The sequence below is a fragment of the Podarcis filfolensis genome (assembly GCF_964270895.1).
Source record: "Podarcis filfolensis genome assembly, chromosome: 15".
Classification (NCBI taxonomy): Eukaryota; Metazoa; Chordata; class Lepidosauria; order Squamata; family Lacertidae; genus Podarcis; species Podarcis filfolensis.
Window position 1 is genome coordinate 21049851 of NC_139618.1, and position 17499 is coordinate 21067349.

General features: G+C 44.7%; 1 protein-coding gene and 1 long non-coding RNA gene across 13 annotated transcripts in view; one reads left to right on the plus strand and one right to left on the minus strand.

Annotated features, from left to right (window-relative positions):
• LOC310750345 (uncharacterized protein) overlaps positions 1–17499 on the plus strand; it is a 140163-nt gene that overhangs the window by 24870 nt on the left and 97794 nt on the right. For 9 of the 12 annotated variants that reach the window (XM_083588242.1, XM_083588240.1, XM_083588245.1 and 6 more), the window contains 5 exons: positions 643–837; positions 1957–2064; positions 10290–10482; positions 14697–14833; positions 15742–15966. In XM_083588242.1, the coding sequence (XP_083444368.1) occupies positions 643–837; positions 1957–2064; positions 10290–10482; positions 14697–14833; positions 15742–15966 (858 nt within the window). Of the gene's footprint in view, positions 1–642; positions 838–1740; positions 1872–1956; positions 2065–10289; positions 10483–14696; positions 14834–15741; positions 15967–17499 lie in introns of those variants that run through there. The other 3 variants (XM_083588235.1, XM_083588238.1, XM_083588247.1) reach the window with 3 other exon arrangements.
• LOC310750774 lies at positions 11860–14698 on the minus strand. Its single transcript, XR_014542260.1, has 2 exons — positions 14409–14698; positions 11860–12507 (listed from the first exon to the last, which is right to left on the minus strand). It is a non-coding gene; the product is annotated as an uncharacterized lncRNA (long non-coding RNA).

A 17499-nucleotide genomic window follows, 5' to 3' on the forward strand; every position in this document is an offset into this window, starting at 1 on the left:
AAGGAGAAATTAACAGCTGTTCCATCCCTACTTTGAAAACAACATCTCCCTGGATGTTAATTCCAAATTAATTCTGATTTCACTTCGAACGTTGCAAAGCAACATGATTTTCAACTACTTTGCTGAGGGAAGGTGGAGGTATCGACGCTTTGCAAGAGTGACTGCCGTTATGACCTGATATCTCCTCACTCCATCACCTCCTGCTTTAAGCAATATCATTAGGGAGAAGAGCAGGGAGAGGACTTGACCTCTGATATCACTTGGTTTCCTATTGCTCTGCAGACTGTGGGTGTGCATTTTATTGGTGTTCAGGGGAGTGTGGTACCATTCTTTATCTTAAATAAATCTGGCGTCCTATGCTCATTAGCTCTAGAAAGAGAGAAAGAGAGAAAGAGAGAAAGAGAGAGAGAGAGAGAGAGAGAGGAAAGAAAGAAAGAAAGAAAGAAAGAAAGAAAGAACTTTCAAATGTTGTCAGAGAACTAAGTGCATTTAGCCAGCCAACCATTCTCCACAGGTTCTGAGCCATAGACACCTTCTTGTCCTTTCGCTGATTTCACCAGCTTCAGTGAAATCATGCAGGTGCTACAAGAATGCATCCCTTGTCTGCCACATCACAACCTGTCACTTTGCTTTTTCCTTCAGGATATTCCTGTCCTCATGCCGGCACCATTCAGCCCCTCCCCTGTCCCCCTGGCTCTTGGGACCCAACTCCCAGGCAGACTGAGAGTCCAAAGTGTAATGGAAGTGCCTGCTCTACAGATGGCCTGGGTGAGGTGCATCAGGCCCAGGAATCCACTCGCTCTGCTGGAGCCCTTCAGTGCCAGCTCTGCCCTTCAGGTGACTCTCCCCCCCTTTTTTTGCATTATACTGATTTGTTTATCCACACAGTACTTGGGGGAGCCAGTGAACAGGCTTCATTTGATGCCATGTGGACAGTGGAATTCAGGTCAGTGTTCAGTGTCTGAAGGAAAGCACAGAAACTAGAAGTGAGTCAAGTTTCATAGTTCAAAGGAAGGCCTGCTTTGTCGCTACACCTGGATTACGGAACTCCCTGCTTCAAGAACGGACCTGTTCTGTTGGCTTTTCACTGCCTTCTGAAGACATGCTTATGACAACAGGCCTTAAATCTATTTGGCAAATTTGCATTGGATTTTCGTCTGCTGCTCCGCTTGCTTTTAGCAATTTGCTTTGGCTTCTTAATTGCTATTTTTGTTATCAACATTTTGCAATCAAAAAGCAGAGTTGTGACTAGCGATATCCTCATTATGGTAAATATTGTAATAAATACAACCAAGTATTTATCTGTAAGCCACCCTGAGGCCCGTCAGAGGAAAAGGCGGGACATAAATAAATATATTATAATAATAATAGTAATTAATACAGCTTTTTAAAAAGTTGGTTGTAATGTGTCTTTTAAAAATTGTTTAGATATCGGGGGTTTGGATTTTATATTGTTAGCTTCTGGGTGCATCATGCCCAAATATAGTTCTTAACTGGCTTATGCAAGCATGTACCCCTTTAGATAGCAGGTGGGGAGATTGTTTGAATGAGTGCTTTCCAAAGGGTAGATAGATATTTCCCTATGGCAGAACATCTGCATGTGTGCTCCCCTGCTTGCAGATTGAAGTGGTAAAGTCCAAGTATGAGGTGTCCTGATTGTGACTAGACATTTTGTGAGGTCTACTGGGGAGATGACTCTCACCTGAAGTCATTATCAGAGGGCCTGCTATTAGTGGGGCCTGTAGGCTGGGTCCCAAGAGGTGCAATGGTTGCCTCTGAATTTAAGCTACTGGGGAACCCAAGTGAGGATAGCGCTGTTGCACCCAGATCCTTCCTGCAGGCTTCCCAGAAGAGGCATGTCATCAGCCACTGTGAGAACAGGGTGCTGGACTCGATTTGGCCATTGGGCTTGATCTAGCAGCCAAGTTCTACTTATATTCTTCTCTCATCTTGCAGGCCACCTCTGTGCTGATGATCTCATGACAGCTCCATGCCCCGCAGGAAGCTTTGAGCCCAAGGAACGTTTCCCGAGGCCCAGCGATGGCTCTTCTTCATACTTTTCAGGTTCGTGCCTTATATTATCTCTGTTTTGCACAATGGGGAAAGCTGTTTCAGCTCTAAATCACACCACTAATTAGGCTCTTCTACAGTGGCTGACAGTTATAGTGCTTATTTACTACCCTCTGGCATAAAGCAAGGCATGTTAGACACCAAGGAAATTTCCTAGAAATTTGTACATGGAGACTTCTGAGAATTATTGGTTTCCTTTCTTTCTTTGTTTTTTTTTAAAAAAACAAGGTGTTAACTTGGGTAGTAACTTCCTTGAAAGTCACTGAAGGTTCATGAAAGGTGCTAGATAGCCCCAAGGCACTGAAATCTCATTGAGAAGCCACTGGAACTTCGAGTAAGCCAGAACTATAGAAGACAATTTGCACCCATGATTCAAGGAGGAAAAATTGCTATTTCAGAACTTTATTACTTGCTTGATAGGAGGAACATCAACATCTAAGAGCAGAAGGGATAGACCGTTCTTCTACAGCAGGGGTGCTAACCTCCTTATTTATTTATTGGTAAGATTTCTTACTTGTCCTTCAGCATAAAGCCCCAGGGCAGGTTGTTACAATAGAATATGCAATAGACTGAAAACCTATAAAGCTATTGCAATTATAAAACAAGGAAAACCACTCTAAATGGAACAGAACTGTATAAATTCAGCAAAGGAGGTGGGTCCCCTCCAAAACAAAATGCTTTAACTGTTGAAGGCCAAGGTAAAGAGGAGGATCTTCAGCAGACTGCAGAAGCTGTGCAACGAAGATGACACGAACACCTCTATGGGGTAGGGGCTCCAAAATTTAGGGGGTGCCAGAGAGAAAGCACTCTCCTGGGCCACCATTCCCTGCTCTTCTAAGGGTGGTGGGACCACCATGAGAGCCCCATCTACAGATCTGAGTACCCAAGCAAGGTTGGTGGGGATAAAGTTGTGGGTTTTTTTAAATATTTGAGACCCAAGTCATTTGTGGTTTTAAACACTAATGTGAGCACCTTGTCCATGCTGTCTGGGGCTGATGGGAGCTGTAGGTTAGAAACATTGGGAAGGCTACAGTTTAGCCACCCTTATTGTACAGAACCTTGACTCTTAAGAAGTCCTAAAAGTCATTAGCTGCTATAATGTAGCTAATGTAACCCAAAGCAGTGAATTACTTTTAGGATGTAACCCAAAGCAGCCTTTGCACACTGTCACACCGGTGTGACTTCCGTTTGGAATGGTTCTGCTTCTTCTTAACATACCTAATGAGTTTCTGTCCCCAGATTTTCCAACTGAAATAGTCGTTTCCTGGCTCAGTTGGTGTAATGCATACTTCAATAGCGCAAGGTCACTGTGAACATTCTCCATCATCTGAACAGACAGGCATAAGCAATTGGTGCACTGAAGTGTAGGCAGGGAGATGAAGTGTGAGTCTTGAGAGGGACCAGAAGGATTTCTGGGTCAGATTCATTGAAGCCTCCATCTGCAGGCACAGTCTATTGTTGCAAGCTAGTAACAGAGCTCAGGAGTCTATCCGATGGGGGCTTAGAATACGGATGCTGGAGAAGCTGGCAGAGTGGAAGATAAACAGGTAAGCAGGGAGGTAGACTTACCACTTTCTATCCCATTTGCCTCCAAACATTTTCATGCCTCTCCGTATTGTGATGGCAGCGTATTCCCATGGGAACCCTGTTGCAGAGAGATTAGGTAGCTGATGGAATCCATTCCATTAAAACACAGGTTTATTTTACTTACACTTGATGTCCATTAGGACAGGGGATTGATAGCTTGGCCAATGGCCTTTGTCATAGCATTTGCCTTAATGGATAACACCTATAAGTGAAATAAACCTATTTTAAATGAAACTGACTACATGAACAGCCTCCTCTGAAGCAGAGGGCATCTTTATGAATATGTATCCCACATGCTTTGTGTGTGCTGGTCATGTTGGATTTCAACTCAGGGAGCACAACAGTGTAAGTTAATTGGCGACTGCAAGTATAAATGGTCATTATCATTATCTGGTAACTAAAGGAGCGCAGGATGTAGAAAATTATGCATCTCAGTATATACAGAGCTGAACAGAATGCCTACATAGGAGGAAACTAATTTGATCGTTTTCTAATATATGTTGGCAAGGTAACAAGTGTCCTCAAGTTTCACAAAAGTCAGGAATATTTATAATCAAGCCTTCCTTGGGCAGAGGCCCCACGTTCTCCACAGCTGATTCCAGGAGTTGTTTTTAATAACTCCAGGGTTTTAGATGTGGTTCTCTGTCATCTGTGCCTGGAGATGCTGGGGACTGAACCTAGGATTTTTTGCACCAAGTGCCAGTAGCAGAAGGAGCAGGGTTTTTTGTGCACGGAAGGAAAACAAGAAAGGGAGAACAGGCGCAAAAGGAGGGTGGCCAATCTGCAGCATGGTGGTACACCATTCATTTTGCCTATGTAAGGTCACAAGGTAAATCCCTGAGGCCAACGACCTCTACCCAAGACCTCAGACAGCTACTACCTGCTGAAGTCAGGCAGTATTAGGCTGATCCCTGATCTTGATTCCTGTAACATCTAAGTGTAGACGGTCGTGATCCAGGACAGGTCCTTTTGTGGATTTCACAACATCAACATAGATGTGTCTTCTGTCCATTTTTATTTCACTGGCATTGAAAACATAAAAACGCCAGACTCATCAGATTGGCTGCTGCATTTTCTTTCGTTTTGAAACCAACTTGCAGATACCCCCCCCCCCAATTTATTTTCCTTCTCTCTATTTTTAAGTTATTTATTTTTTCCACTTACCGTCTGGATTATCAGTTATTATCCTTTCAGTGGAGTTTTCAGAAGTCATGCTATAATGAGCGGGGAAGCTTGTTCAATGCGAACGAGTTTTGCAAATTAACGAGTAATTGGGCAAACTCAGTTAAAAAAAATAATCCGATGGTGGTGCATCACAAACTGCACACACTTCATTTATTTTGTTAATTGTCATTTGTCTTTGATTATATATTCTTTCCCATACCACGCTAGTGAGTGGAATGAGATATGGTTCTTTTTCCAGTGAAAATAATGGTACAGTGGTACCTCGGGTTATGTTACCTTCGGGTAATGTAATTTCGAGTTACGAACACGGCAAACCCTGAAGTGTATACTTCTGGGTTTCACTGCATGTGCGGGCACAGAAGTGCTCTATTGCACTGTGTGCGCGCGCAGAAGTAGCACCTCCAGATATGGACTTTTTGGGATAAGTACGGACCCCCGGGATGAATTAAGTTCATATCTGGAGGGTCCACTGTATCTAGCTGACAGGAGGGGGCTTCATATGCCTTCTCTTGGACAAGAAAAGCCTGCTGGATGAGGCCAAAGGGAGTCCAATCTAGTCCATGTCCTGTTCTCACAGTCACCACCCAGATACCTGTGGAAAACCCACAAGCAGGATTCAGACACAGGAGCACTCTTCCCTCCTGTGGCTTCCAGCAACTGGCATTCAGAAGCATCACTTCATCTGACCGTGGAGGCAGATCACAGCCTTCATGGCTAAGAGCCCTCTCCTCCATGAATTGTCTAATCTTAAAGCCACTTAAGTTGGTGGCTGTCACTGCCTCGTATGGGAGTGAGTTCCATCGTTAAACTATGTGCTGTGTGCAGGGCTTTCTTTTCTCTCTGCAGAATCTCCCAACATTCAGCGTCATTGGATGTCCAGGAATTCTAGTGTTTAAACTATCCATTTTGGAACCGAATGATAATGGATAAGAATGATGTCATTGGGGCAGATGTTGGCAGAGCACTCCCAGGCCATTTTCTAAGCTGTTATCTCAGTTGACAAGACTCCCAGGTTTCTCTGGCAGGATTTGAAACAGGTGTTTTTTGGCACCTCTTGCATGAATCCACCTAGGGTAGCCATCCCCAAACTGCTGCCCTCCAACTGAGAGCAGTGACTACATTATTACACAAGCACTGTTCCACAGCATTTGATATTTTCATTTACATACATTCGTTCGAAATAAGATGGGTTTATGAAGCAATTCCAAATCCTCCCACCATGCTGATGAAGAATTCTACAAAACAGTAGTCAATATCTGGAATCACTGTTCAGTGTTGGACATTATATTTGCTGAATACACAAAGCTTCACAGCTTGTCTTTCATCTTACAAAGTATGGTACCTCGCTTCATTTAAAGATTTTGATACTAAAGATTTCATTTTGTACTTATTATGGTTTGAAGGAATTCTATAAATATTGTCTATTGTGTATGTACATGGTCATCGTGTTGCCTAGATATTGGTGATGCCCTCCAGATACAACAGGAGTAGGGAACAGACTTGAGGGGCAGGGTTTAAATGCATATCTCCAGGATTCCCTGTCTGGTCCTCAGAACACTCCCCAGGCCAAACACCCCTCACCAGTCCTGCTTCACACCTCAGATGTGTTTGCATGGCTTGGATTCCCTTGAACTCCAGCTCCCATCAGCATAAGCCACCATGGCCAACTGCCAAGCATGATGGGTAGTCCGTCAACATCTGGAAACCCATTTGCAGGCACCTGGAGGCTTCCCCCACAGGATCCTGGCAGGTGTAGTTTGAGGAGGATGCCGAGAGGGGTTTCCACTTCCTCTTCCAGAACTACAGTGACTGAAATGTAGATAACATACATACACAATTTTATTTGTTTGCCGCCTATCCACAGTTCAAACCATGTGCAAGGTGAAAAGAATGCATGTTGTTGTTTAGTTGTTTAGTCGTGTCCAACTCTTCGTGACCCCATGGACCAGAGCACACCAGGCACTCCTGTCTTCCACTGCCTCCCGCAGTTTGGTCAAACTCATGTTCGTAGCTTCGAGAACACTGTCCAACCATCTCGTCCTCTGTCGTCCCCTTCTCCTTGTGCCCTCAATCTTTCCCAACATCAGGGTCTTTTCCAGGGAGTCTTCTCTTCTCATGAGGTGGCCAAAGTATTGGGGTCTCAGCTTCAGGATCTGTCCTTCCAGTGAGCACTCAGGGCTGATTTCCTTCAGAATGGATAGGTTTGATCTTCTTGCAGTCCATGGGACTCTCAAGAGTCTCCTCCAACACCATAATTCAAAAGCATTAATTCTTCGGCGATCAGCCTTCTTTATGGTCCAGCTCTCACTTCCATACATCACTACTGGGAAGACCATAGCTTTAACTATATGGACCTTTGTTGGCAAGGTGATGTCTCTACTTTTTAAGATGCTGTCTAGGTTTGTCATTTCTTTTCTCCCAAGAAGCAGGCGTCTTTTAATTTCGTGGCTGCTGTCACCATCTGCAGTGATCATGGAGCCCAAGAAAGTAAAATCTCTCACTGCCTCCATTTCTTCCCCTTCTATTTGCCAGGAGGTGATGGGACCAGTGGCCATGATCTTCGTTTTTTTGATGTTGAGCTTCAAACCATATTTTGTGCTCTCCTCTTTCACCCTCATTAAAAGGTTCTTTAATTACAGCATAGCAAAAGTAATCATCAACAATAGCCTAGCCCATGAGTCTGTTCAGCAGCCTCAGCTTTTGTAGCTGGAGTCAGTGAGAGCCACACCCTCCCAGGCCAAGTTGGGAAAGGCCTGTAAACAAGTCCTCAATAGCTTAATTCATAGCCTATTCCATGCCAGACTTTTATTTTCTGAAGAGACATGGATCAGTAATAGATCATCTGCGTTGCCTGCAGAATGTCCCAGGTTCAATCCCTTGGCTAGGGCTGAGTATGTTCCTCTTCTGAAACCCTGGAGAGCTTCTGCCAGACAGTGTTGGCAATACTGAGCTAACTGGACTGACAGCCTGCCTTAGTATAAGGCAGCTTCCAAAGTTCTTCTGTTAGAAGTGCTGCCAGTCTTTACAATGGAAAGTTGCTTGTGTGGGTGCGTTGTTTTACACTTATGGGAGGGGGCGGCAATTCCTCTTGCCCGATGACAATGCATTCACTGAATGTGTGGCTAGGAGGGGGGGGTAGTTCCAGCCAGACCTCATTTATTTTTCCCTCCCCCTCATCTTGACAACCTCCCAGTCTGCGCCCATCATGCACCAGCTCCATTGTTTAAAACACACAGTTCCAAGGACCCCGCCACCTATTCAGGATGTTTGTCATTCATGCAGGTATCCGAGTGTTTGCGCCAAGTCTATCGCTAGTCTGTGAAACCCATTCATTGCTCTCCATTCTGAATACGAATGTGGGCTTGGCTTTTTGCACAGACCTGGCTCTCTGAAGTCCCAGCCCCGGGTGTCCTTGCTTTTAACTACATTAACAAAGAGACAACAGCCAGCCGATACCCACAAGTGTTCACAGGCTGGTATATTTACTTTGAGTTTAATATTTCTCATTCTCATATGATCGGCTTTGAGCAAAATTCCCGACTGCTTTTTATCACTTTCATATGAGGGGGGCGAAAACCACAGACGGATGGTATTTAAAGCTCAGCTAGTCCAATCGTGCCACCTGCTGGTGGGAATGGGGTGGGTTCCCTAATTCTTGATTCTGCATCACTGTTCAAGAGCACAAGGAAGGGCTTTATATAGCATAGCTAAAATGGATAAGTCCTATTTGCCTGCTTGCTGGAGGTGATGTACAGCTCATGGTTCCTTCGCGCATATGTGGTGGGACTGTGCCAAAGTTGCTAGTTCTGAGATGATATATTTATAGAAATAATAACAACAACAAAACTGGAAAAATCTGTTTAAAAAACAGCAACTTCCTGAAATAGCACTCTTGGGTATATTCAATGGAGGAAGCCAGTGCCTATTATATAAAACATTTAATTGGTTACTTATTAATGGTTGTGAGGATATTGATAGCTAGCAATTGGAGAGAAGCAAAGCATTTAAATGTACAAAAAAAGTATTGTGTAATTTGGAACGTAGAGTTTTCTGCAAAATTGATGCAAAACTTTGTGCAGCTAGAGGGCAAAAACCTGAGAGGCTTTCATGGCAAACCAGTGGTCATTCATCCAGCACAGGAACAAAGACAGGACAAAGCATACCTGCTGCATTCAGTAACATATGGTTGTGTTAGCATTTTCCTTCATATTGATATTAGCAGGTATGAGTCTGTCTCCACTTCAGGGCTTGTATGAACTTTGCTTTTATTGTTTATATCTGAGCTATGCCTTCAGGTTGGAGAAAATGGGGGATGTTCAGTTTGTAATTTTTCCCTAATAAATTATTGTTGTTGTTGTTGTTGTTGTTGTTGTTGTTGTTGTTGTTGTTGTACAGGAGTTTCTAACTAGCACCAAATGCCCAGTCTTTGCTGAATGACAATTCCCATCACCCCTGATTATTAGGTGAACATCATAATACTGACTCTGGATAATCCAAGTTCTGTGCCAAGGAAAGCTGAATCTATACAAATTGTGCAAAGCAAACAAAATTAGCTTGCATAATTGTATCTGGCTATCTGGCTTCTTGTTGTTTTGGGGAGAAGCAAACAATGGCATTGAAGGTGGAGAGAGAGAGAGAGAGAGAGAGAGAGAGAGAGAGAGAGAGAGAGAGAGAGAGAGAAGCCCTGCCCAGAGCTCTTGACAGCATGCACTTTTGAGATTGCAGCAGGCATTCCCTACCGCAAACCTTAATGGCTATTTTTTTTGCAGGACAAAAACTAAAAACTTTTTAATTTGAAAGGGAAACCAGAAGTTCTGGACTTGCTGCCTTCTGCTCTTATGGCATTCTGATGCAGAACCGCAGAATGTACTACAAAGTAACCTCAGTGTGTGTGTGTGTGTGTGTGTGTGTGTGTGTGTACTTAAAGAGATGTTTTGATTGTGTGGTTGTTTCACCAAATACCCAAGATCACAGCTTTATACCTCGCATTAGTTAAGCCTGATCAGCTAACATGCACACATATAGTTCTGCCTTTAGAGTAACTACCTCGAATTGATCCATGAAGGGGTGTGTAGAATCCATCCCTTCACTCCCCTGATTGTACAGATGAACAACTGCTTGAATTACAGAGAGAGGAGAGAGGACGTAGGGACATTTCACAGCATCCATAAGCTGCAACCTTTTGATTCAGGCACTGTGTGTGCCCATCCAGCAGTTAAAGACCACCGAGCAGTCAGTTATCTACCCCGCTGTCTTGAAAATGCACCCTACTGCTTTGCAAGCTTGAAGACGTTTAACAAAGTGAAAGCCGTTTTACTGCAGGGCTAGGAATTGTTGGCAGGATTCACAGCATCCTCCCCAAAACTAGGTCTCCTTGGGAGACAGCAGAACAGTAGGTGCTGTCTTCATTGCAGCGACACCGCCTTTTTCTTTTGTTTCCCACCCAGGAGTCAAACAGTGCCTGAAGTGCCCTGCAGGATATTTCTGCCCAAATGGAGCAAATTTTCCAAGCCCATGCCCTTCGGGGACCCACAATCCGCTCCAGGGGCAAGATGAATCTGCAGACTGCAGGCCTTGCCCTGCAGGGAGAGCATGCACCCAAGCTGGCTTGGCTGAGCCAGACTCTGAGTGCATGGCTGGGTAAGTATTGCTGTGCTCCCCTCTTTTATATTCCTTACTTTCAGGGAAGCCCGCTTGACCAGGGTTTGCTTCTATATTTGATTCTCTTTGTGAATCACTTCCCATACCTCAAAACGATTGTCAACCACCCTGTGATCTTTGGATGAAGGGCTGTACATAAATTTTAATAATAATAGTAATAATAACAATACCATTTCAGATGTAAAAAATTCAGATCCAATACAGACTAGGAGAAAGATATCCCCATTTGTCTGTTGAAAAGGGAAAAAACTTCAACAGGTACCAAAAAGACATTGGAGACAGCTCCTGTCTGATGTTTAACAGGAAGGAATTCCAAAGGGCGTGTATCACTACACTAAAGACCCAATTCTTACACTGTATGGAACAAACCTTGTCATAAGTTGGTATCTGCAGGAGACCCTCTTCTGCAGAGTGCAGCAGCAGCCGGTTGAGCATGCAAGGGGTGAGATAATATTTTAGCTATCCTGGTCCCCAAGCCTTGGAACACTTTATTTTTAAAATTCTTAATTATGTTTACATTTACGCCCCACTTTTCTTTCTAGGAGCTTAAGATGATGTACATGCTTTGCCGCCACTGCTATTTTATCCCCACAGCAAACCCTGTGAAGTGGGTTAGGCTGAAAGATAGTAACTGGCCCAAGACCACCTAAACAGTGGGGGTTCGAACCCTGGTCTCCCTGCTCCTTTTTATAATATAATTTTTATTATTTTCATTTAAAAACATAAAATATTACAACATTATAATAACCATTCTAAAACGTTTGCTCCGCCGAGCTCATGACTTCCCTCCCTCCCTTCAGCTGGTTTCCAATTTCTTAATAAATTGCGTACGCATTTCTACTGTCAGTTTCTGTCCTTCAATACATGCCACATCCTTCCATTTATCCATGGTCAGATACTATTTTTATAATGTGTTACAGGGTTTAGATCAGTCCTGCTAGTGTCTTCATCTTTTTGCAATGATCCCTTAAATATACAATAAATTTACTCCAATCTCTCTGGAATTTCTGGTCACTTTGGTTCCGGATCCTTACAGTCAGTTTGGCTAGCTCTGCATAGTCCATCATTTTCACCTGCCACTCCTCAATTGTTGGTTACCAACGATTGTGGTCTCCCTGGTCCTAATCCAACCACTATACCTTAGCGTATTGTCTACAGCAGGCACAAAGACCCTGAGACCGATATATGTTATGTCATGTTATGTCATGTCATGTTATATCATGTTATGTTATGTTATGTGTTATGTTATGTTATGTTATGTTAAGAAATGTTTAACACACCTTCCAATTCACATTTTAAGCTCAAACTGTGCCTCACGTGTTTAAGTCCGAACATATTGAAGCCCAAAAGCACAGATGGCTTTAGATTTTTTATTGCCTTTAGGCAGATGTGTCTCTTTCTCCCCAAGAATGATGCAACATCAGCTTTCCTCGCACACTGAATGGACAGTAACTCTCCTTTTTAGTGGCATACAGCTTCTTGTGAAAAGGATCTGCAAGAAACTGTTTTTGAATTTTATTTGAGCTCTGTAGGAATGGCCTTGGCTTTGATGCTGAAGCATGAAGATTCTCAACCAAGGGCTGACCCTTAGTTTCAGACTTGTGATCAGCCTTTTGGAAGGCACAGAATTCACTTCCTTTGCCGGAACTTGAGCTGTGCCACTGTTTATAATCAGGGATGGCCTATCATTATTCATTTGGTCCTCTGCAGCAGTTTCCTCCTTGTTGAAAGAGAAGCATCATCATGATTTTCACCGTTCATGAATGGCAGATCTTTCTTCCCATTGAGTTCAAGCCGTATCTTCACAGCTGGGTGCTGTCTTTGGGAGCACTCCGGCAGTGAAGCAGATGCATAGCAGTAGCAGTCAGAGTCATGTTGCCAGTATATATGCTGCGGCAATAAATACGCTTGAAAGCAGGAGCCTTTAAAATGGTATGCACAGTTGGCATGCTATGGTGCCTCTCCTTCCAAAGGATCTCATAGGCTTCTATGCTAGTGAAAGTACTATAATGAAAAGGGGAAAGTGGCTACTTTCTTATGGCCTTTATTCATATCAGCAGTCTCATATTTGCAGCTTATGTACAGAGGAATAAGTGTCCTTGAATTTACCCTAGCAAGTACTGCTAGGTGCACTCCAACATCCACCATACCTGACCATTGACCAGGCTATAACATTGTCCATCCCTGCTTAGAGAAAGTGTCCCAGGTCAGCCTTTCACAATCTGAAGCCCTCCAGATGTTTCAGACACCTCTCCCCATTACCTTTGTCCAGTGCTTTTTTTCTGGGGGTACGCAGGGGTACGCATACCCCTAAACATTTTGTGAATCTTTGTACTTTTGTCCATTTACTGTATTTATTTTTCCCAATTTGAACTATAAAATGGTAATTTTCTTGAGTCAAAATGAGAGTACCCCTAAACATTTTTTTATGAGAAAAAAAGCATTGCCTCTGACCATTGGTCATACGCAGTGCTGTTTTTCTAGAAAAAGAGGTGCCAGAGCATACCATGAACACCTCCCTTGTTCTTTTATAATGGCGATGATGCCCACCTGAGAGGTGCCAGAACTGAGTTCTGGTGAGTTCTAGCTGAAAAAAGCCCATTTTTACAAGGTTGGATTGTGGTTAATAATAATAATAATAATTAGGGACAAAGGTGAGAGCTGTTTCCTAGTTCTGCTGGATCTCTCAGCGGCGTTTGATACCATCGACCATAACATCCTTCTGGACCGTCTTGAGGGGCTGGGAGCTGGGGGCACTGTCATACAGTGGTTCCACTCCTTCCTCCTGGGCCGTGTTCAGAAAGTGGTGGTGGGGGATGAGTGTTCAGACCCCTGGGCTCTCATTTGTGGGGTGCCTCAGGGTTCTGTCCTCTCCCCCATGCTTTTCAACATTTACATGCAGCCGCTGGGAGAGATCATCAGGAGGTTTGGGCTGGGTGTTCATCAGTATGCGGATGATACCCAGCTCTACCTCTCTTTTAAATCAGAACCAGTGAGGGCGGTGAAGGTCCTGTGTGAGTGTCTGGAGGCAGTTGGAGGATGGATGGCGGCTAACAGATTGAGGTTGAATCCTGACAAGACAGAAGTACTGTTTTTGGGGGACAGGAGGCGGGCAGGTGTGGAGGATTCCCTGGTCCTGAATGGGGTAACTGTGCCCCTGAAGGACCAGGTGCGCAGCCTGGGAGTCATTTTGGACTCACAGCTGTCCATGGAGGCACAGGTCAAATCTGTGTCCAGGGCAGCTGTTTACCAGCTCCATCTGGTACGTAGGCTGAGACCCTATCTGCCTGCGGACTGTCTCGCCAGAGTGGTGCATGCTCTGGTTATCTCCCGCTTGGACTACTGCAATGCACTCTACGTGGGGCTACCTTTGAAGGTGACTCGGAAACTACAACTAATCCAGAATGCGGCAGCTAGACTGGTGACTGGGGGCGGCCGCCGAGACCATATAACACCGGTCTTGAAAGACCTACATTGGCTCCCAGTACGTTTCCGAGCACAATTCAAAGTGTTGGTGCTGACCTTTAACGCCCTAAACGGCCTCGGTCCAGTATACCTGAAGGAGCATCTCCACCCCCATCATTCTGCCCGGACGCTGAGGTCCAGCACCGAGGGCCTTCTGGCGGTTCCCTCATTACGAGAAGCAAAGCTACAGGGAACCAGGCAGAGGGCCTTCTCGGTAGTGGTGCCCGCCCTGTGGAACGCCCTTCCAGCAGATGTCAAAGCAATAAACAACTACCTGACATTCAGAAGACATCTTAAGGCAGCCCTGTTCAGGGAAGTTTTTAACGTGTGATATTTTACTGTATTTTTGGTTTCTATGGAAGCCGCCCAGAGTGGCTGGGGAGGCCCAGCCAGATGGGCGGGGTATAAATAATAAATTATCATTATTATTATTATTATACTGCTCAGAGGACTTCAGTGGTGAGTACTACAGTGGTACAGTGATGCAATAAATATATTTATTTGGTCACAAACGGGTAAGGGCAGGCAGGGAATGAGAGGTGTGTCACTCCTCGCTAGTGATGTCACACAGTGGTGACTATGGCAACCCCATTATTCCACACAACAAGAGCAGAGGCCATGGCAGCTGAGAAGCTGTTTCCTAGTGACAAAACACAGTAGTCTGGGAGCTTTGAGTCCTCCCTCTTCTTTCTATCTGATTATGACTCGAGTATATTTTATGTCGTCAGATACATCTGCCCGGTTGGTTCCTCTAGCCCTCATGCTCCCAGCAACGCTTGTCCGCCAGGAACATTCAGCAACCGCTCTGACCTCTTTGATAAATCCCAGTGTGAAACCTGTCCAGAGCGATTTGTATGCACGAGAGGTATGCCATTCTGTACTTGGATAAGCTGAGCATCAGACCTGCCATTTGAGAAGCGGCTCTTAGCTAGTGGGACATAACATTGCCAGGGACTAGTGACATGAGGAAGAGATGAGGTCGGCTCTTTTTTCTGCCTACTTGCCAGATATTCTGTACGCTTCTCTTTGCAGCTGTCATGACTTCCTTATTCTCTACCAAAGAATTGTGGGTAGCAGCTCCATTTGGGGGAACTGCAAAGATGATTATTGCTCTTGGGTCTGGTTTCAGGGGTGAAGAATCTCATGACCTGGAGTCAAATACGGGCCCTGTAAGCCTTTACCTGGTCCTTGGGACTCTCCCTAGCCACACTGCCTCCCCAACCATCCCCTCCATCCTTAGGCTGTGTGCTATCCTCCCTGAGTGATTTTCCTGGCTAAAATGCCTCCTTCAATGCTGATAATGCCACTTGCTTTCATAGAATCCTGTGAAGCAACCCTGAGCATCATCTAGTCCAATTTCCTGCAACGCAGGAATATGCAGTTGTCCCATACAGGGATCAAACCTGCAACCTTGGTGTTATCAGCACCATGCTGCAACCAATGGAGCTATCCTGGATGGAGGATAGAGAGGGGAGTGTGCATAGGAACTAGCCTACTTTAGAAAGGCAAAATTTATATTCATTGATCATTCTACATTCATTGCCCCCCCACTGGTGTGTGGCCCTGAGAATGGTTCCAAGAAAGGAATGCAGCCCTCAGGCTGAAGATGCTTCCCATCCCTGACTTGTTTCAAGAGCTAGCTATTCCTTTCTCCCATATCAGCTCCCCACTCAGGCTTTAGCTGCAGTTCTGCCCTTCTGACCAGGGCAGCTGACCTTGATTACATGTGTTAGGCTGAGCTTCACTGCTGATGGCCCATCTGTCTTTCTGCAGGCTCAGGAGGGAAGCAGAAGCCCCCTGTCCCCTGCCCAGCTGGTCACTATTGTCCACCAGGAACCAAGCACCCAACCCAGTACAAATGTGCCCCTGGCACATGGAGCAACAAGACTGGGTTAGCTGCCGAAGACGAGTGTGTTTCATGCCCAGCAGGATGGTTCTGCATGGCAGGGGCTCATGGACCCTCTGGAAGCTGCAGTGCTGGTCACTTCTGCCCAGAAGGTAAGGAGAAATTGACCAGGTTGCTATCTGTTTTTCATACCCTTGGTCATGACTGATGTTTTCCCAGTGCCTTTTTTGTGGAGAATTTGTGTTTGCCAGTAAATTAGGACCAATGTGGGGCTTGGCAGGATCAGGGCCCCTAAGAGGGTCCTCTTAGAATAGCTTTGGAAGTGGATTTAGGCTGTAGGGTTAGAAGTAGAAGATAGTGCATTTTAAAATAGTATTATTTGCAAGTGATAAATTGTGAAGATTTTTATGGTTAAAGTAAGTGTGATAAAAAATTGGTTAGAAATTATGATATATGTAAACTGCTAAAGATGAGGTAAAATGAAAATCAGATAGGGGGGACTTGGGGAAGCCCACCTAATAATGTTTAGAAAAAATAAGGATAAGGCAAGAATCTGTTTCTATTGTTTGTTTTCCTGTTTGTGTTGTTTAGTTGTGTTATTAAATGAATTTTTTTTTGAAAAAAATAAATAAGAGGGCATGGGTCCAAGAGAAGCATCAAGACACACACCCAAGAGGGTTGAGCCTATCTTTTCACCCACCCGGCATTCCAGATACACATGGATATGAAAACTGGGGATACGACATGAGTCTTTGCAATTCCAAATGCCTTCCACTGTTCTAGCTTGCTGCCAAAGCTTTAGTTAACTCACCCATAAGGACACACAAGAGCTGCCTTGCTGTGCCAGACCTATGTTGTGCCTAGCTGAATGTCTTGGCTCTCAAGAACAGCCATAACTGGAAATGAGTAAGACACAGGGCCAATATGGCATGCTGCAGTTTTGGGCAGCCTCAAATTTAGGAATGCTCTTGATAAGAATGTAAGAACAGCCCTGCTGGATGGGGCCAATGGCCCATTTCATTCCAGTATCCTGTTCTCGCAGTGGCCAACCAGATGCCTATGGGAAACCCTCAACCAGGACCCAAGCACAAGAGCACACATACCCGGCATTTTCAAGCAACTCGTTTAAAGAAGCATTACTGCTTCTGACCATGAAGGCAAAGCATAGCCATCATGACTTGTAATCATCAATAGCCCTTTCCTCTCCTGGTATGAGAATATGCATCTATCCCAGAGTTGCGTCTATCCCAGAGTTGCCTTGTCTAAGGGTTAGCTGCTCCCCTAGGATCTCAGCTGGGATTGGGGCTTTCATAGTTCCCCTCCCCAAGACTGATCAATTAGGAGATTTGAGCCTGGGGTTTCCTACTTTGCTTGAGTCATGACTCTTCTCCTTTGAGGATGTATCTCTCAGTTATCCCACCAGCTAATAGCAAATTTAGCACGTCTCCAAGTTCTGATGCTTTATGTTGTCAAAATGTCACCTTCTGTACACAAGGGTTGAAGGGATGGCACAGTCTGAAATGCTTCAAAGCGCTTTGGGAGGAAAAAGACAATGGGAGAGTGTTTGGGGGGAGGCGGTGGGGAATCAAAACAGCCCAATGATGATTCAGCATTCTCAGGGACTACAGTGTCTCTGTGTCTCTTGGAGAGGAAAATAGGGTGGTGGAATATAGTATCCTGAGAAA